Source organism: Chaetodon trifascialis, chromosome 8, assembly GCF_039877785.1.
Source record: "Chaetodon trifascialis isolate fChaTrf1 chromosome 8, fChaTrf1.hap1, whole genome shotgun sequence".
NCBI lineage: Eukaryota > Metazoa > Chordata > Actinopteri > Chaetodontiformes > Chaetodontidae > Chaetodon > Chaetodon trifascialis.
In genome coordinates, this window is record NC_092063.1 from 13,104,475 (window position 1) to 13,126,670 (window position 22,196).

Here is a 22,196-nt window from a genome sequence, read left to right on the forward strand (position 1 = left end):
TTCCCCCTCGATATGCTGTAAGTCCTCAGCACAGTATTCTGGCTCATGTAAGTAGCCCTGAATGTCCAGATTCGAGCATTTCACTATTAAAGGAAAAACTGAACACTTCTTATGTGGATATCCAAAACAAGTGAGACAGGAAAGATTTACATTTGAGCAGCATCTAGAGCACACCCCCTGGATACCAAAGACTAGAAATCCAAGCTGAAATAGCATGAGAACCAATGACATCACTGCTTCATGAACAGATTTTAAAGCGGTGCCCCAAGAGCAGGTTGAAAAAAACCTGTTGCTGTTTGTTGCTACTTCAGAGAGTGAGGACGGGTCAGTGGACGTGACTAAATGTAACGTGAATAAAACTTTGATACTTTTACTTTGATACCTCGTCTGTGAACGTTATTTTTGACTGAATCACATCAAATAGATTTTCATCTGCACTGGTGGTTGTTTAACAATGAACAACTCCCAGGACCCCACACCACTTCATGACATCTCTGGCCTCTCTGAGACACTGGCACCCTTTTCCCATTACTATCTTCCCTCCCCAAACTGATTTGTAAAACCTTTATCTTCTAAGGAGGTAAGAGCCTGATCACACCTGAAAGTGGCTTTTCATGCATCTTCATGAAATAGGTTTTACTGGAGGCCTGGTGACAAAGTGGCCAACCAGTGAGGGGTGCACCGGTTATTGCTGGCAAAATGGACACAAAGAGCAAAGCTGCACTGGCTTTGCTTTTCATTCAGCAGAGCAGTGTAATATACAATTAGATGCTGCAGCATACCTAATGTGATAGATTCTTCTGAAATGGACTCATACAGTCTAGCTCTATTCCATCAAAGGTAAAATAAATAAATTAACTATGAAAATTTGCAATTGGTGCGAACTCTACACCAAAGTAGCATGCAAATTTCTTTCACCTCAACAAATAATTCCAGTGATCGCAGCAATACGAATGAAAGTGTTGGGTTTGTTTTGGTCTGAAATGCCCCAGTCATAAATACTGGTGACATGGAGCTCTTACACTGATCAGGCTGTGCATACGACTAAGCCGTGACCAGTAAGAATTAAATCTGTTGTCAGGAGGCTGAGGCAGACCATTTTATTATTCATCAGTTATTATTATTCATCTGTAGGCCTGCGACCATATGTCAAGCGAAATTTGCCCACATGTTGGTGGATTGCCACAAAATGACTTTGACTTCATCCTTTTACAGTCTGCACCAGCGTATCATCATCTTTCATCCTGCGTGCCCACGCTTACACACACAGAACTCGCCACACTTTATGCATTGTGCCATTCATTAGCCTCAGCATAAACACCATGCCTATAATTTGTCTGCTAAAAACCATTATCATCATAAAAATAATGTCCAATTACAAAATGTGCAGCTCCTTCATCTCTTCATCCTTCAGTTCCAAAAAAGCAAAAAAAAATCTAACATCAGACCTACAAGGATTGCTGACTGGTGGTGTGTGGTGTAACATATGGGACTGTCCAGTCTTTCACAGAGAGTAAACAGGGTTATAGCAAGCCATTTATCTAGATCTGTGAAATGACACCACTACAACAGAGTGACATAAACAACAACCATAACTCTCTCTCACACACACACACGCACACATGCACTCGTGCACACAAACACATGGCAACCTGTTCAAGTGAAATAGGAAGAGTTTGATGTTTACGAGTGTCCGCCCTTATTCCTTTGACAGGAAGAGAATTCAGACAGAATAAAATCATCATCAACATGGCTGCTGTGCTATAGATCTCTCCTCTCCAATCTGTTCACTGACTGACAGAGGAGAAAAGTGGAGGAGGGGGGTGTTTGGACCAGACACAATCATTGTGTTTCTGTCTCTATACTGGTCTGCCAGAATGACACAGAGAAGGAGACAGAGAGACAGAGAGGCAGAGAAACAGAGAGAGACACCAGTCAGAGAATTGAAAAGAGGCTGGCATGGCTCTGAGCCCCCCCCCCCCCAACAACAATACACAGGAGAGACCGCTGTAGGAGGGGAAAAATGATGCAAATACTCTTATGCACTGGATGGGTTTCGAACTTCAGAGAGAGTGGGAGTAGAAGGAGGGAGGGAAAGAGGGAGACAGAAATACAGATGAGTAAGGAGACCTGGACATTCCCCAAGGGCTTATGAAAAGTCACCTCCAGTCAGCAGTTAACAATTAACGGAGGCTTTAAAACATGCCGGCCTCGTGCGCACACACAGACACACTCACATGCTGCCACAGGTTAATGGCTGAGTGGTAATGCTATGTTAATACATCTGTGCATATTAACAATTTATACCCAATCCACCACCCTAATATCTCGCCTGAAGCACAAATTAGTACAAATTGTCTGCTGTGGGGTGGCAGAGATGGTGGTGGTGGGGGCTACTAGTATGTCAGGACACGACACGTGTCACCAGGCCAGCCCTGTCACAGGAGCTAATATCTTGTATGATGTAGCAGGAGGACTGTGGTGGTGGCATGGGGAGATAATTCCCTTCTCTGTGCTGCATTAAAACTGCATGGAGATCAGTGACGGAGAAACAGAGGCGTGGTTTTTGGAAAGCAGGAGAAAATGTGGCACAAGCTGTTCTCATATCAGTGAGGATGATTAGTGCAGGGATGGGTGTGTGGGTAGGTGGTGGTGGTGGAGGGAGCATGTTGCAGATGGAGAGGTTCAGCAGGCGGGTCGTCCCTTCCTCAGTGACACAATTGTCAATCACCTTGTTAGAGTGAAAGAGAACCAGTTGCACAACAGATATGAAGGGAGACATGAATGCAATCAGGAGGAGATGTTCTGAGTATTTGATAATGTTGAGGCTGTTTCTGTTTTGCACATTTTCCGACAGAGACGATCCCCTGCGTGTGGACGTCCGCAGTATTCTGTTGTTCCTTTCAAATCAAAATTCCGATGAGCCTGATCCCACTGTTTCTTCCTCTCTCTCTCTCACTCTTTATGTTTGTCACATCGTGAGCAGGAACTGCCGCTGTGAGGGAACACTTTCCAATTGTGGTCACTCACTCGCTCAAGGATGCTGAGCTGAGGGGTGGTGTGTGACCGGACAGGACGGTGTGTGTGTGTGTGTGTGTGTGTGTGTGTGTGTGTGTGTGTGTGTGTGTGTGTGAACCTTGTTTAGAGCAGTCTTGACCTGCAGTCTGCGCTTGATGTGGTATTTTTCCAAGTTATGGTGCTGATGTTTTGGCCTTCTTTGTTGTCCAATAACAACACATGTTAAATTAACAAACCCCCCTACAACAGTCAGCGTTGTTTTTTTCTTAACATGACCACCTAACCTTGAGCAAGCAGCTATTATTTTAGCCATATTTTTTGTGCTGCATTATCACCAGAATCTGCAGCTCCCCACGGCTCACTGTTTAGTTGTCAGACCCACGAATTTACTGTTTTGATTCACTCACCACTCATAGCGTAATTTTCGGCTACAGTGGGCTGCTGTTTACAGTGAAAAAGCTCCAAAGATCCACTGAAGACTCCCTGCTCATCACCAAACAACCAAACATTAGACAGGCACAGCAACTGACGGGCTGGTGAACATAGTGGAGCATTGAGCGGGTAAAGAGACAGACATTTTCCTCAGAAGTTGCTTGAAACCAAAAACAGACCTGCAAGTGACTCATGTTGTTTGTGAAAGGAAGTGAGTACAGTGCTGCAGACCACCAAGACATTCAGTTCAATTATGCCCACCAAATTAAAGGCTAACTGAATTGAGCTCACTATTTTGAAGTTTCAGCTGTTGCAAGCCCATTGTTTCATGTTGTGTTTTCATGTTTATTTAATTGGACATAATTGCAACCAGCTGAATACCCCTCACCTCACCCTCCCTTAGGGTGGCCACTAAAAATGAGAAAAATGCAAAAAGCTGCTCTCTAAGACCACACGACTGCACGATTTTAGCCCAATTTTGAGACGATTTTGTCGTGGCTGATAAATTACCAGCAAAATAGCTGCTTGTGAATGACAACTGGACGATGTGACGCTGGGACGAACTACGACACCCCGACGCAAAGTCTAGCATGTCAGAATTCGACAAGAAAATGACATCTGATGTCGTGCGTGATCGTTAGATGAGACGTGCCGTGATCAATTGGGGTCATATGTGTAGTCTGGCGAGTCACCCAACCATGATACAGCACTGTGGTCGTTAAATCTGACACGACAAAAAAATTGTGTAGTCTGAACCAGGCCTGAAAGCCAGTGTTTTGGTTTGTCAGATCTGGGCTACTGTAGAAACATGGCGGTGTAACATGGCAGACTTTGTGGAAGAGGGAGGAACTTGCTTCCATACCATTCTGCCTTGTAGGCTCAGTGGAAAATAGACCTGTGTTAGTTTGTATCTAAATTTGTAGTTTCATTCTGTTCCGACAAAAAGATATTTATAAAACTCTAGTTAGTCAAAAACGTTGCTTGAATTGTTCCTTTTGTGAAGCCAGGAGCAAAAAAAAAAAAAAAAAAAAAAAAAATGACATGTCTATTTCCCAAGATTAAAAAGGTGTTTTTAGACATATTGCTCAGGCCAGTCTTAGCTGTGCTGCCTAGAATAGACCATGATTTTAAACATGCACACGTGCGCCATGGCCCTGGACGAATTTCATGCTGCTCTTCCTCTTCCTTCTTCTTTTTCCCCTGCTGGTCTCAAGGGTTATGATAACAGGGAGGGACATCAGTGTGTGAGGGGAGTCAGGCTCCTTAGGGGGTTGCCATTGATCAGTCAAGTCATGCACACACACACACACACACACACACACAGGCACGCAGGCATGCACACACGCAGGCACGCAGGCACGCGCACACACACACACACACACACACACACACACACACACACACACACTATGAGCAGAGAGAGACAGCACAGTGACGTTACTTCATATCCAAAAGGAATTCATCGAGGAAAGAAAAAATCTGAAGTTCTTCTGCTTCTAGCTTGCCACATCTTCATGTTTCCCAAAAAAGAATGATAAATATTTGTCTCCTGTACCTTCAAGTCATTAGGTAGAAGTGATGTGGCAGTAGATGAGAAGAGAGAGGAGGTGGTATTGTAGACATCATGCAGAAAGCACTCAGACATGGCAGAGAATCGAAAGCAGGGTTGATAAGGAGAAGACAGTAGTGGTCGAGTAAGCGTGCCTCCCTTTCTCTCAATGCTAATTTTCTTGGCAGGCTCTTAAAGAGAATTTTAATTTGCTCTGTGTTTACGATTCATAGCGAATGGTGCCATCTCAGAGGCCAATGTAATCTAATTATTAACACAAATGCATGGACGTACATGCACTGATGGGCACACGCTCATGCACTGAGAAACGTACATTGTAATCTAATTAACTTGGCAAGCATTCTGTACTCATTTTCATTTAAAAATATGCTCTTTGTGAAGACAACACTATGGGCCTTGGGGAGAAAAAATATAAATATTTATAGATACTAAATATGTGATTTATATAGTGCATCTATATGCAGCATGGATACAATTTTAATTGTAATTTGAAGCATCATTTTCACTGTCAGTTATTTTGGGTGAGGTTCAATACCTGAACAACAAAAAATAACTTTTAAAAACCAATTTACTCAATTAATTTCAAATGTGGTCAAAATGATTTGTATTTCTCTTAAAAGCATAAATGGATAATCAGGTCATTGTGTATTTGTTTGTCTCACTCTTAAGCCTCTCCATTCACACATCACGCCCGTGCTTTGATCAGACCTGATGAGGGACTGGCTTCGCCAACATACTCCGGCCATTGAATATGCATCTACAGAGATGGTTTGTGTCTTTTAAAAAGGGCCAATCTGAACTTCACTGCTTGGAAACTGTCAAGACACACAATCAGTGCAGATTTCATTCATCATATAAAATTCAATGACACTGCCACATCCACAATAGCTGCTTTCGTTTCCATAGCTGTAATTTCAGATAGATTTATACACTCGACACAGGAGTGAATCAAATGATGAGGAGTCCAAACATGGTGGCTCAGTCACTCTAATGAGAGTCTTTGGTTACCCTCCTGTAAACAAGCAATATGTTAATGTGACTCTTTGTGGCTGTATACTGCATCAAACAGATCAATGGACTGAGATCGTTTTAAGAGTAATTTGATTATGTGTGTGAAAGCTCTTTCTTGGTACCATAGTCTCACATAGAGCTGGCCGATATGGCTGAAAACTGTATCATGATATAAGTGTTTTATATCGGTTTATATCGATAATTATTGCTATTTTTTATGAGCTATTTAAAATAAGGACCAGGAGAAAAATACATTCAATTTAAACAATTTTATTTTAAATTGAACCTTCCTCTGATTATAATCCCCTCAGCTATCAAGGCAGAAAGGAAAGGAAATGTCAACACAACCATGGAAAACACTCAGATAATAAATGTAAATAAAAATGTTCAAATGTAAAGAGAGAGAAACCTGAGAACTTTTTTTCTGCACATTTAGTGCAGGAAGTTCACAAGCTGATTCACCTTCTGGTGAATAAAATGTTTTCAAATATTTGCAGTGTTTTGGAAACGGCAGAAACTGAGGTGGACTTGACATCTGTAACATACAAACAAACAAACAAACATGATAGACAGTACAGTAAGACTGACTGAACTATAAAACCAGCCTAGACATATGAACAACTTTAGTCACTCTTCTTACTCTAAACATACATGAACTATTCAATTATATTTTTATTGCAAGTGTGTTAAAAAAAAAAGTACGCGTAAGAGATGTTTATAACCTGGCTTCTCCACAGTGCTCAGCGGAAGCATGTCTTTAGCTATATGATATGCCGCTGCCTATGTCTTCGTGCCTTTTAGATGATTTGTCATCAGGCACTGAAGCAGATACCTCTGCATGGTGGTCTGCTGCTTGTGCAGTGGTGCTGCGGTCGGTGGACGTTGGCGAATACGGCTGCGCTCCAAAGAGTGAGCGCGGCTAAGGTGGTTAAATAAGTTTGTGGTGTTACCGGTCTTGGTGGAGACGACAGTCTTGCATAATTTACAGACCACATTGGTCTGACTACGGTCCGACTTATAAAATCCAAAAAACTGCCATACTGGCGAGCTGACTTTCCCTGTTTTATCGACAATGTCTTTGCTCGCTGCAGCGCTCACTTTCTATTTCTCATCTCACTCCTCACGAAGAATCAAACACGAGACAACGATCTCACTGATCAGTGATTACTCCCTCCGTTGCTCGGTTACCTGAGAGCGAGTGCCTTTGTTCATGCAACCAACCTTGCTTTGCAACGTTTGGTTTCTTTTTTATCAAATGTTTTATCGAACGCATGTTTTATTTATATTGATTACATGTCTATCGCAAGACATATCGCTATCGTTTTATCGCCCAGCCCTAGTCTCACATTAGCTGACATTTTGGCTGTTAACACTTTGCCAAAATCCCCCAGTGCTGTTCTTGGGGCCTTAACAGACAAGGGTTGTATACTGTTGAAGTGGACGGTGCAACAAAATGAATCTTCTGTTTTGGACTCTCTGGTTCATTCCACTTCCTCAAAGTTCAGCACTAAAGAGGGTTTCCAAATGGCCAACTGCACAAGTTTAACCTCTTGCACTGCATGGACTTGCTATTCGCCTCAAAATAATTAATTTTGGACCAGAATTTCAGTGTGACAAATGCTGGTGCAATTGGGACTTTTGACAGATGTGAAATGACCCTGAACTATTTACATTTTCACAATGGTCACTGAAAGTAGATTTGGTCCATTTTTTGTTGAATTATTACTTTTGCATTTCTGCTGGTTCTTAATACTGTATGTACTGTATATATGTGTGTGTGAGTGAGAGAGAGAGAGAGAGAGAGAGAGAGAGAGAGAGAGAGAAGCCCCAGTGGTAGGAATGACATTTGAAAGAAGTACCCCACTGGGACTATGAGAGCTATCTCTGTGCCCTGTGTGTGTTTGCAAAACCACACACACAGACAAACAGACACACACGCACACACACACGCACGCACACACACACACACACACACACACACACACACACACACACACACACACACACACACACACACACACACACACACACACACACACACACACACACACACACACACACACACACACACAGCTCCTGGTTGCTCAGAGTCAGGGCAATCTGTCCATCTGTTAGTCTGTCAGTAGCACGTCATCCTTAGTAAATGGGGTTAACAGCCACTGCTGTGTTAAGAGAGGCAGGGATAACAAGTCCTCATGCCATGAAGAGAGATGGGAGGGGGCTTCAAGCGGGAGAGAGACATCGACAGGAAGAGAAAGAGACAGGGTGAGAGAGGGAGAACACATTATAGAAAGTGTAAAAAATTCTCAGATTTAGAGCCTGTGATTGAGGATAATGGTTTGCTGCCCTGCTGAGTTTGCTGTGCAAAGCTAAGAGCAAGAGAGAGCAAAAGAAAAATGGGGTGCTGGAGTGGCTAAGAGAGATTGGGAAAAGGAGGGGTCATTTATGAAATAGCAGTAGGACAGGATAAGATAGATGAAGAAGATGAGGAGGAAGAGGAGGAGAAAAAGGAGGAGATGGGAGGAGAGCAGATATGGATAGATGAAGTGGGAAAGAGAGATTGCAAAGAAAAGCAGCGCCATCTTTGAAAGAGGGCTGCATTCTCACCAAGCAAGGCTTTTAGTGTAATTTAGCATTATTACACACACACACACACACACACACACACACACACACACACACACACACACACACACACACACACACACACACACGAGGCAATCCATGATGCATTTCTATATCCCTGGAGTTTATAACATTCCTGAGTGTTTACATCTGCTTTTTATTTTAGCGGCTTGTACACAACTAGACACACAGAGACTTCTTTGCGAGTGTGTGTATTCTGTGTATATTTGTGTGTGTCCTTCTGTGTATGACATGTGGTGAGTTATGCCTAATTCAGCTGAGTATTTATCGAGTTTATTGGAGTCTGTGGCCTCACTCTCTGGCAGATTGGTAATTATAAACATCTCAGTACAACATAGCATCAAACTGTTGACACCTTAAGCTGGATTACACAGCTCAAGAGCACACTAAACACTGTGCACACATATGCCTTTGTAGTATTGTTTCTCTGTGAGTACTTCATGTATTTTACCTCCAAGTCTCTTTTTGCTCAATGTAGTCATTTTTCACATGCTGAATCTTGTACTTGATCAGATCATAGATTTCGGCCATCATAAAGCCTGTAGGTCCACCAAAGTAAGCAGCAAGTGCAGCAGTAACATGTATGAGGTGTTTTACAACATCGCCAGCATCAGCAGGGTCTCACTACGAGAACCTCAGACATACAGTGCATCACATCCTGATGAAGGCATGATGCTGGTAAAAGCATGTCATTCTTCTTTTTTCTCTGAGAGTAAGAATGATGGAGGAGGCGAGTGATTGCAACAACTGAGACAAGAGCAAACATCAGGACCTTGTTTTCTGTCTTCTTCTGCTAACGTTTTAAATCTCAAATCAACATTTTTTGAAGGTTGATTTGAAAGGATTAAAACCACAAGCAGAGTAATGAACAGCAGCAATCACAGCAATTATAATAATCAAACTATTGTGGTCAGTGGGCTTTCGACGCTCGGTTTCCCGTGGCCTCATTTTTCTTGTATGAGCAACTACATCACATGGTCAGTGCTTCTGGTAGCCAGTGATTTTACAACTATTATTACCATCCGGCAGCAGTAATGTTTTAAAAGTTGTCGAATTAACTTTACAGAGTAATTCACTGAACAAGCAGCTATTCAGCTGCAAATGAGAGGATGTGTAAAATAAAACAAGACAGTCTGTTGTAGACATCTATGTATCAAGCAGTGCTGAAATAATCATCTCAACCATTCTGTCACACGGCTCCAGCTCTTATTCATTTCAGCATGCGGTCCATAGTGAAGAAATTTACTGCCATCTATTAACATTAATATGTGTAATCAAGCCTCAATGAACTTTTACATTGCTCCAGTAAAACCCTCACCCCCCTCGCTACTACCCTATCCTCGGATTAATGCACCATCGCTCTTCCTAATGCTGAGTCAATTACTACTGCAGGTGCCGAGCCTAAAAATGGGCCAGGGGGTGTGTGTGCCTGTGGGGGGTTGGGTTAAGGTGTTTACTCTGTGTGTGTTGATTTTCCAGAGCTGTGTATCTGCCAACAGGCTTGTCAAGCCTGTAAGAAAAAAGAAGCAAGCCAATTAGGGCGGTGCATGGAGAGAGAGGCCGAGAGGCAAAATGAAAGGTGTTAGTATCAAACAAAACTAAACCTCTAAAGCCCACCAGCAATCTCTAGAGGCTGCAGTAATCATTTCAGCCCAGGCTATGACAGTGTTGGATAGAATAAATGACACACAGTTGATTCGGATATTCTTCCAGCCGTGCCGGATCAGTGACCTGCTCAAGAAATCTCCAAATTCAAAAAGGTTTTTTTTTTTTTTCTCCGGGGAAGGATAAATGTAATTAAATTAAATGATCAAATGTCTTTCTGCAAGTAGAAATTATATTTTAAGAGTGGCACAAGGAAGTCACAGTATCAGCAAAGTCAATATAATCTATCCTCTGCTGAGGAAAAAAAGTGGAGAAATGTCATGTCAAACTGACAATTAACTGTCTGTGTACAAAGTTGGTAATTTGGTCTGGTCTGATTAAAAGCCATAAAAGCATGGCCTGATGTGGGGACAGAGAAAAGGTCGGGGGGTCACCAAAGTCAGAGAGTGAGAAATGATCATCCTCTGGGGGGCATTAATCCACAACTAATCACACAGCATTGCATCCAGGAAATACAATACTATGACTAGCTCATCATTTGACCTGAGGCTGGTGAAGGAAAGCTCAGATTACATGTGCATATTTCTCGTATACAAATGGAAGTCTGTCTGATGCTGATGATAAACCAAAGGTCAGACCATCACCAAAACTGGGAATCATTCTCTAGGGGCAATAAACATTGACACCAGATTTTGCAGCAATCTGTTGATGCGATATCTTTCTGTGGACCAAAGTGTTGGACTGATGGACAGACAGATGGACAGATCAATCAAGCAGCATCACTATCCTTTTAGCTCCACCAGCAGTGAGCCCAAAGAGAAACTAGAGGACATGAAAGAAAGATGAGAGACACACACAGAGCGGGTGAGATATTAGAACGAGCTTTTCACTGAGATATTAATTGGACTGGGCTTTGCAGGATTGCTGCTTTGTCTTTTTCTCATTAACGGAGCAAATTAAGAACTTTTCAAATCTCTGTTAGTCTGTTAAACATATTCATACTGCCTCTTTCAGTTCAGCTTGCCTCACTTTTAAATACTCTTTAGACAGAGCAGAGTCATTGTTTGCTGCTTTAGTTTTCATTGCCATGCAGTGTGCACCCTTTGTTGTATTGTGGGCAGACTCTTTTGTAATGGAAATAGCGGTAATTTCCAACAACTGTGTGAAAGTCCCAAACGCACAGACTTTGACTTACACAGCCATGAGATTATACATGCATACATATACGCACATGTGTGAAGACATGAACGGTGTACATTGTAGGTGAAACATGGAGTCACAAACAGGCATGCACATACTGCATCCTTGCACACAGCGTTCCTGACAAGGCTTATTGTTTGTCCTTGACATTTTAATGTATTTGATGAAAGGCTGGTATGAAAAGACCATGTGTTGACATCACAAATCTTCAAATGTGGAGTGATTTCTTTGTTCCCTCTCTGTCAGCTGACTCAAGGGACTTCTATGCTAAGGGTGGACTTGTTGTTAATTAACCACACGGCTGGCTGATTGAAGTGTGTACGTGTGTAGATGTGCACACAAAGTGGTAGCCATAGCAGAAATGAAGGGGCCTCCCACATCCACCCATCATTAGTCTTGCAGCTAATACTCACTTGGGATGCTATACTATACAATCAAATCAGTGTATTCTAATACAAACATTGGCTGTTTTTCCTCTCTTTCAATTACCGAGTTACCATTTTATTCCCCGTGCATTGCAGAAGGGCTACAAGAGACTTAACATGCATTTTCTATACAGATCCTCTTAGTGAAGGAGCAGCTGTGGCTCAGCAGCCATGCAGTAAAAGCTGGGACTTTCAGATTTGCTATATTTATGAGTCTATGTGTGAGTGTCTATATGGAGAATATGGATTTTTGCATGTGTGCTTGGTTTTGTTTGTGCACACAGTGGTGCATAAGTAGAGTCAGAATTCAGAAAATGTCTAATTTGGTAGCTCTGATTATGAATTGCTCTTTTGGCTCATGGCATCTGATAATAGTCTCTAATCACACTGAATTACCCTTCATTTCACTTCATTATTCAGTCGAACATTGCGTTCATGCTGCCTTTTTTTATTTGGTGAATAGGTGGTTATTTTGTCCTCGTCTTGTGGCAGTGATTTGACAGTTCTGTCATTTAACTGTTATTTCTGTAGGTGCAATTGCAACCACCTGTTTAGCTGCATTCATCTGATCTGCACTTGTTTCCATTTTTGAAGGCAATTTTTATGCTGGTGTTTTTCTGGATCAGGTATCGGGTACGTCCTCATAACCCCACAAACAAAGTTCTGATTGATTCAGTTCACCTGTCAGCGAGCACAACACCAGACCGATGTGACACACAGGGGAAAAAAATAAATAAATCAGAGACCTGGGCAGCAATTCATTGGTCCGGAACCACGCTAATGTGACAAAATGTCAGTTCTCGCTTGTTAATCGTTGATATTAGATCACATGTTGGAGGAAAATGTCTGATACTGAACGATACTGTCTGCGTCTCTCTGTTTCACAGTGCATGTGAAGGCAGGGACGTGTGAGGTGATCGCTGCCCATCGCTGCTGCAACAAGAACAAGATTGAGGAGAGATCTCAGACTGTCAAATGTTCCTGCTTCCCAGGACAGGTCGCTGGCACCACCCGGGCCATGCCCTCCTGTGTTGATGGTATGTATGACTGTTTGCATTTCAGCATTTTCATGCTGACTGGGGTATAGTGTTGGTGTCTACTAGGGGAGTAAAGATTAAACGTTTTGTATTGCAAAACCAGATGTCACGCTTCTAGCATGTGACACATTTACACCATCATTGTCACGCTCTAACATCACACAAAAAATTCTCACCCCAAAATGCTGCAACAGAGATGAACAGGTGAAAATATTATGGTCAAAGTCATTCTGGTATAGTAATAGTTAAACCAAGTGAACATTGGTTACATACCGTAACCCCAGATTTTATACGGGCTCTTAAATTACTCCCTGATTGGTGTGTGTGATGCTTACTGTGTGTGTGTGTGGGTGGTGGGGACGACTCACAAGCAAGGACATGCACCCACACAGTGTTGTTGAAAATACAAAATACATGGGAGATGACTCTGACTCTGGAACTGAGGTAAACAATAGCCAGTCAGCAGCATTTTAGAGGAAAAAAAAGTCCTTAGGGGCTGGCTAAAAAGTCATCCAATGTATCACTGCCCATGTCTTAAGCTGTTTGGCTACTAGCTGACGAGTAATATCCAATTATATTCATGCAGGTACACAGCACAGCCATTATAACCCAATTCTTTTCACTGCTGCTCTGTTAATGTGCTCCTACCTTGCTCTTATGTCTTATATCCTTTGGTGCTTCTGATTTAAGTCAGATGTAATGTACATGTACCTGTTTGTTAGGAGGTGGGGGCTTAGTTGTCCCAGCATGAACACTGATGCTGCTTGAATTTTTGAGAGACCCCTCAAAAAGCAGAGGCTTTTTTAACCAAATCTGACAGTGCAACTATTTGCTATAAATGGCAAATTTCTTCACATAAGTGTCTCTGACTGAAACACAAGTGATACTCTCTGGATGGCCTTGACACAGTGATCCTCAATTTCGAATGTGCAGATGCTGCTCTGTTGAGGAAATTGATATAAAAGTGAAACGATAGATGTCAATACCCTCATGGCAGTATATTTGGGTTCTGGTAAACAAAATACTGTCGGGGTCAATAAAAAAAGCACAGAACATAATCAGAGCAAACCTGAATCCTCTGTGATTATTTGTCCAACGTTGCTTCCTGCTGGTGACTTCAGGAGCGTGATCAATTATAAAATTATAAACTGACTTTGCCAATTATATTTCTGTGAAAAATTCAGCAGAATTACAAACGTATTGTACGACGAAAGGTTGTACTGCACACACAAGCAATTCAAAAATAATGAAATGTCTTCTCCGGCTATTACCCAAATAAGCCGTAAAGGTAAAAGAAGCACAAATCGGAACTATTCTGAACAGTAAAAGCAATCTGTGATTCATAACCAAGCAAATAATTCCAATGATACACATAAAAAATGAATAGAACAAATTCTAATATAATATAATGGCTTCTTAACTGAGAAGCAGAATAGGGGAAAATGTTCTATAAAGGAGAATTCCTGTGCTCCTACTATTACTGTATATTGAGCACTTCAGTCAATGTTATGTGAACATAAAAGCACTACCGACATGAATCTTTACTGCAAATATTATAATCTGGAGAAAATGTGATCTTTCCGGAGATGCTTTGTTGACAATGATGGAAAGGTTGATTCTTTAGACCCAAATGTTTATCTTGGCTCTTACACATAAATGAGCTTTTGTTTCGCAGTGGTGCTGACAATTCTGAACCAGAAACTGTACCCATGTACCCGGAAAACCCCTCTGGCTGCTGTCCCTGTGTCCACAAAATCACTATACTGCACCCCCTGCAGCTATGAAGAGCGACACTTCCCAGACGGCAGTCTCTGCCGTTCTGTTGTTTCTTGCTTTAGTGTTCATGTTAAAACCCTAAACCTTTGGTATATACAATGAACAAATAAGGATGTACAAATTTCAGTACGCAGACTTGTAGAATTCAGAGTTGAATTGCTTAAACCATTGTGTTAGCACCAATGGCTGTCAAAGATTAACAACAATCTGACTCTTATCTTTTGTTTGTGGGTTGTTATGAGTTTATTTAGCATATATTATTATCATTAGCACTATTAGGCTATCACTTTTGACAAAATAGCACTCTCGTGACTCTCTACACTTGGAAAGGGTTTATTAACCAAAAAACTCTTCGATTGCTTGCAGGCATTACATCAACACTGAGCTGACACAATTCCTGATGGAACACATAATGACGACTTGATGAAAGTCTGCCTAATCTTTTTATACTGGGGTTTCTCTTTCCAAAATGGTTACCATCTGCACCATCTGATTACTAAGAAATTCTTAAAGAGAAAAAGTAACTCTCTCAGAAATTGTCAGTAATGCCCTGGCAATGATGTTGCTGAATGCTGTTTTTTGAGTAAGTATGTTATGACTACTTAAATACTAACATGTTAAACACTACCTGTGGTAAAAAAAACACATCTTCAGAATGACCAATAAAGAAAGACTATTCATAAGAACACTTCACAGCTTTTACTGTGGTTCTTTTGTTACTTTTTCTTGAGATGATATTTAATCATCCTCTTGTTCTTGATGTGGCTGGTTTTTCTAAGCCTTTTTCTCCTCCGTGTTTGCTAAAGGCACTTCATCAGTTCATTTTTATCTGATTTGATGTGTTGTGAACAAATCTACTCTAAATCCTGAAGGATCACAACTTATCCCAGCTGTCTTGTGCCTGCCTTGCCTCAAATTTTGTCCTTTTTTCCTACTTGAATTGAAAATGTAAATGATCCCTTATGTGCTGATTAAATTCACATGACTTTAGTGCCCATGAACCCTAAACAGTAATAATCTGCATTTAAAACAATGCTCTGCAGACAGAACATGTTTCTTTATTGTTCAAAGACTGTCAAAACATCACTGCATGAAAAACCACATTTCCGACCAGTAAACTCCCGCGAATTTCGCTGATTATCGGCAATTTACGGGAGTTTATGGGGAAGTTCGCTGGCTCCGAATATCATCGGAAACGAACCATCTGTCGGCGGGGGGCGTGGTTATTCGAATAGCTCTAATTAGCACATGAATGCTACTGACGTTGATCTAATCAGGCTGGCCTGCTGGCTTCACAAACAACCATTGGATGATTCCACAGGCATTTTAAAAGGAAACCCTCATGTGATTGGATAGCGACTCCAATCACATGAGTGAGTGATCATGCGATTGGATGTCAACTCTGCTGTTATTGGTCATCTGTCCACTGCAGGAAAATAAAATCCATTTCATATTCCCTTGAATATCAATAAGGGTGTATATAAGGAGACTGGAAACTACTCCATACACTACACTGATTAAGGCAAGGTAGCTGGAAATATTTGGTAAGCATGGTGTAAAACATTCCTAATTTTAACATTCCTAATTTTGGCATTCATATCAAGCAGTCTATCAGCATTTGCTTCCACATTTTTATGCATATTTTCATTCTGCACATTGCACTGGAAATTTGTTTCAAAAAACAAACAAACGACTTAAAATATTGTACATTTTTACACTTGGCCTTGATGGAAATGTTGATACTTTGTGAATAAATCATGACGTACATGGAGCATGTGACGTAAATATCCATTGAGGCTTACGCTCTATTGAAGAGATGAAAAGTGAGGCAGATGAAAACCTGGTAGAAACGCACATGAATTCACATTTTCCTTTGCAGACATTTGCTTCAATGTTGTGCCAAATTTGGATGGAAACTTGGCTCGGGAAAGCTTGGTGTCAAAATTCAGAAAATGCATGGTCCCATGAGTCATGTCTCATGAAAGTGCTGAAAGAAAACAAACATCAAGACATGTCTTTACCAAACTAAATATCTGCTATACTTGTGTCTCTTCCTCCAGCTTCCATTGTAGCGCAGAAGTGGTGGTGTCAGATGCAGCCATGCATGGAAGGTGAGGAGTGTAAGGTTCTCCCAGACCTCACAGGATGGAGCTGCAGCACAGGCAACAAAGTCAAGACCACAAAGGTTGGTGTGCACACACTCTATCTCTCTTTAATAGCTCTAGTTCCCTCTCTCACACACTAACTTTACACTTAGATGCACACACGGTCAGACCCACCACGAGTGACCCACTTCCACCTCCATTGTGCTATATCTCCATCCTCTTTCCTTCTCCTTTCTGTCTTATTTGTCTCTATCCCCTACATCATTCTCTTTTCCTCTTCCATATCACTCTTTTCTCACCCAGTTTCTCTCTTTACTATCTCCTAACGCCCTTCTTGGATCCAACATCAAACAGTCTCTGAAGAGAAACAAGGCCAACAGGAACAAGACAAATAACACACACGCACACAGAGGGAGAGAGAACATCACAATTCCCTTCACTCCCACTTGCCCTGCTTCCCTGCATCTGACTGGTATGCCATCTGACTCCATGCAAAAACAACTCACCACACCAGATACACTCCAGTGGTAATTGTCCTTGGATAGTTTTTATGCTCCCATTTGCCCATAAAACACTATGAGCAGTTTGTGTGTGTGTGTGTGTGTGTGTGTGTGTGTGTGTGTGTGTGTGTGTGTGTGTGTGTGTGTGTGTGTGTGTGTGTGTGTGTGTGTGTGTGTGTGTGTTTGTGTTCTTTTCCTGGTATTTCCTCGATTCTCATGTACTCTCCATTTGTCTGTTTCTTCATGTGCGTGTATGTGCGTGCATGTACTGTATATTATAGATCTTTCTGCTGAGCCCCCTCTGGCACCTGTTAGCTTCTCTTCAGTGGCTTGACCTAAGCAGGCTCTTAGCTGTCTGTCATAGGAGAGGATTTGTGCGAGACTCACCTCTTGTCACTGTATGCTTCTGTTTCTAACCTCCATCCTTCTCTCTGCCTTCTCACCTTCCATTATTCATGGCTGGGTGCAGACTTTTGTTTTCTGCCTAAATAATTGATTGAAGGCGTGGACAGAGGCGGGAGAGTGCATCTGCTTGGGCAAAAGAGAGGGATGAGAAAAGCTTGAGATACACATGGTCTCCTCTCTCTTCCCCACTCTTACTTTCTCTAAAACACTCAGAGAGTGTCTCTTATACGCTGGGCTGATTAAAAATTCCTTACCTACTTTTTCCTCTACTCACCTCTCACCTAGCAAAGTGGATCTCGCCCCCTCAAGTTACACTCCTTCCTTCTCAACAGCCCCTCCTCTTATTCTCACCCTGAAATAGATGTGTGCTGCTGTGCTGCCGTGCTCAAGTTTGTGTTAGGCATAAGTGTAACTGAACTTTCCAAATTCACTGCTCAAAACGGCAAGATAAAGACACAAAGAGAGGAGTATAGAAAATTACAGAATGATCTTCGAGTGTGTAACAGGCACAGAGAGACACACGAGGGTTGATCAGATATGAAGATGATGCAATTTCTGAATATGTGAGTGCCATCCGGATGTTGCCTCATATATCTGATCTCATGCATTTAGTTTTATCAACCTCAAAGTGCGCATTTATAATTTCCCGACAAGATCAAAGCAAACCAGTTTCAGCCAGGCACCGCTTTATCATTGACTCCGTCGTAGGTTGAAAGTGCACAAATATTTTCTGTCTCTTGCATTCAGGTCTTTGATCAATGATTTGTGTGAGTTTGCGTGTGTGTACAATATGTGATCGTGTTAGCTGATGTGTTTGCCTGATGATGAAAGACGGATTTTTTTTCTCCTCTGGTGTGGTACGCCGAGGTCAAGATGCACAGGCATCCAGATCAATAACATCGAACGTTCTCTTATAGTCCCATTAAGACCTGCTCACAAATTGAAATTGATGATTGAGTGAAAGAGAAAGGGGATGAGAGAGAAAGACATGGAGAGCAGCAAAAACAAGGACAGAGGCAGGGGAGATGGATGGAAGAAAAGGTAACAAGTGGAAAATGGAGAGGAAAGACTGAAGGCAGGGGTGATAGGTAGATTAAAGAATAAAGAAAGCACTTGAAAACAAGAATACTGGAACTGGTCAGCTGACAAGGAGCTTATGTTTGTGTCTGGGTACATAGAGCAGGCAAGAACACAAAGAGGGTTTGGCTGGCTCCATCCTTTCCTCCATCCATCCCTGGCTGGGAGCAGAGGAAAGGAGGAGAGGAGGAGGGCAGAGGGAGGAGAGAGGGAGGGGATAGAAGACAGCTCGATCAATGCCAAATAATATCATATGGATGAGCAGACAGACACAGCCGGGCTGCCGAGCCGCTGAGCTGTCGTCGACTGAGGCAAGTGTGCATTTGCGTAGATGCACACGCTGACTGTCATACACACATTAACAAACAAACGACAAGGTATCAGCAATGCACTTCCTATATAGCTAGATTACATCAACACTAAACAGATGGGGCAGTCTGCAAGCACCACCAACCTCTTTAGGTAAGATATGCTGAAAGCCCTTTTCTCTTTGATAGAAACAACACAAACAGGGAATCAAGGCCTGTGTACAGTACTGTGATTTGATGCAGCTTTAGATGATTACACAGTAAGACAAACCAAAGATCAAACAATTGAAATAATGACTTTCCATAATTGAAACTGTGTGTTATAAAACATGTGTATAATGTAAGAGTGAAGGGGACATCTGCCTTGGAGCCATCTGAGCAGCCACCCATGCAGACAGTTAAGGCTTGTGGAATAACCAATAGACAATGTGGCATGCATGAGCTTCAAAAGGCCCATAAAGATGATACTTGAGCACTGATTGTATTCTTTGTAAACTGATACCTAACTATTTAAACCCGCTATCTAATTGTGCACAAAAACTGCCACCTACAGGCATATTTAAACAGGCAGGGGGATGAACACCTAAAGGGACTTTTGAACCATAGCAGGCTCAGAGATGCAGCGGTGTGCTTGTGTAGTGAACTGGCGTGACAACAAACGCCTGCAGACTCTTTGATCAGGCACAGGAGTAGATGCCTGAAGGCAATGAGAGCGGGCCCAGGAAGGGTGGCCTGGAGCCATCGAGAGCAGATACAGTAGAACAGTTTCAGCTGCCAGCTTGGGGGAAACGCTCCTCTGAGCTCTCTCAGTGATGGCTGGCCTTCACACTTTGTTAGCTGGCACCTGGGTTTGACAAAAGACTGGCTCCCTCAAGAGGAAATACGAGGGGGACAGTACGTGTTGGTGGTGAGAGGGGAAGCCACCAGGAAACACAATGAGAGAGAAAAGCATGCAGGAAAGCAGAATAATAGTCTTAGAAAGTCTGGTCTGTTACATGCCTGAGCACTGGCAGTTATACAGCAATTTGTGTCTGGTCGTTGGCTGGTTGGAAATGTCTCCTAATAGCTTGAAATAAAGCACAAGCAAAGAAAATGGAAAGATGGATGGATGAGATAAAGGGACCATATGATTAGAGCAGCCGTCTCAACAAACAGACGAAATGACATGGCAGTGGGCCAAGCGCTGAGAGTGAGGCATTGTGGGCTGGCTGCCATGACTCAAGCTGAGTCTTGTTTAGTCTCTTGCCAGAAGAGACCATGCTTGTCGGTGGACCACCAACAACAATCACTTCCCATTATTTTCAAGTAGCAGACTGTGCTGCATCATTTAAAAACTTTGTGTTGCTGACATGTTGTACCAGAGCCGGCTTCGTGCTGTTTCAAGCCACATTCTTACTTCTTTAGGAATTATTTTCCGTGACCCATTTCTTTTCTCCCTGTTACAGGTGACCCGATAGTCGTACCCGTCGCAAGAGGAGCAGAACAAAATGGCGGTGGAGTTACTTACACGACACAATGGACCTACCAGTGGTGAGGAAATGCACTCAGATGGACTTCTATGAGGAACCAGTAATTGTTTCATTATTCTGAGGATACGGTGGCTGAGGAGACAGGACTCTGACACTGTCTTCCATCACCTTGAACACAACTGAGTGTCCTTGGTCCTTTACTGCAAAGGACTGCATCACCCACAATCCTTTACTGCTACTATAAACAACAACTTCAAAAAAATGAACTATGACCTAAACAGCACCGGATTAGATGACAAAAAACAACTTTCTTTACAACAATCTGTATTCTTCATTTCTCTTCTATGGCTTAGTTGTGTTCCATTCGCATACTGGGAATAAAGGAGGGTCTGGATGTGAGACGGCTGTCCCTCATTACAAACGTCACTACAAAAAAAGAGAAAAAAGAAAAAAAAAGAGGAGTGGATCCAGAATGGCTGTCTCATGTAGTCTGGATGACACATTTAAATTTAACTGTGCCACATAGGACACACTTGATGCTGTCAAAATGTTTCTCAGATCTGAAACCGAACCTTTTCTTTTTTCAGACTTCACCTCCATCAGAATATTTTACCTTGACTAGTTTGTGGCTTACCACACGCCATTTTTTAAAATGGGGAGACAGTTTGTCAGTCTTCTTTTTTCTTTTGTTTTTTGACAAAGAACAAAATCCTTTCAGGGGTGAGGTTAGACTAATACCAAGTAGATGTTATGGTATATTGAAACATGTAAACGTGTAAAAAAAACAAAAACAAAAAAAGGTCCATGGAATCAATGGGGTTAAAAATAAATTGACGCTCTAATGGTTTTAATATCTGTGTTTTTAAACGCCTGTTAACCGCTATTGAGTACATGTGTCAGTATTATATGAAATGAATAAAACCTTTCAAAAGAAAAGATTAATCTCTGCATTTTGCTTCAGCTCTACAAATGAACCTTTGGTCACACGCTCACAGCATACCACACAGTGTAAGCAAAAAAGTGTAATAAAAGTAAAACCAAATGGACTGGACTGTTGAACAGAAGATGCATAAAGCTATTAGCTTTGTTGATAACATCAGTTTGAATCCACTTCTCAAGAAACCTTGACGGCACAGGAAACTCAAAATCATTTATTTGTAATTACTGGTGTTATTGTGTTGGCTCCAGGAAACATCATTAATGACCAGCTTTCCTGTTCATTTAAAAATGGATCAGATTTATTTCCTGCTTCAAACAAACAGCTCTGAACACTGACAGAAAAACCTTCAAGTATGGAATACAGTTCTTCCTTGGCCATCCCCTGTCAAAGGCGATTGATCAGCGGGTCGGAGTTAAGAGAACAGCATTTTCTGCCCTTTGTGTAATCAACAATGCAACGACCGTTACAGGAGAAACCTGGACATTTGGTTGGAGTTTTCACCACAAAAATCCTCAGCAGGTGATGAAGAAAAAGGTGTTTGTACATTTCAGGCAGGACTTGGAAAACAAGATTACTAAATCTTGGAGGCAGGATGTTGTGGTTCTATTTTTGGCATTCTGTGGAGCTTGATGACAAGTTTTGTTTGTTTTGTTTTTTTTAACAATGATTGTG

At 41.9% G+C, this 22,196-nt stretch overlaps 1 protein-coding gene across 1 annotated transcript in view; it reads left to right on the forward strand.

Moving 5' to 3' along the window:
- The window catches only part of LOC139335393 (chemokine-like protein TAFA-2), a 72,810-nt gene extending 51,764 nt beyond the window's left edge, over nt 1-21,046 (forward strand). Inside the window, exons 3-5 of the mRNA XM_070968984.1 lie at nt 12,795-12,944; nt 16,781-16,905; nt 20,561-21,046. Of these exons, the coding sequence (XP_070825085.1) occupies nt 12,795-12,944; nt 16,781-16,905; nt 20,561-20,572 (287 nt within the window). The 3' untranslated portion in view covers nt 20,573-21,046. The remainder of the gene's footprint in view (nt 1-12,794; nt 12,945-16,780; nt 16,906-20,560) is intronic.
- The last annotated feature ends 1,150 nt before the right edge of the window (nt 21,047-22,196 follow it).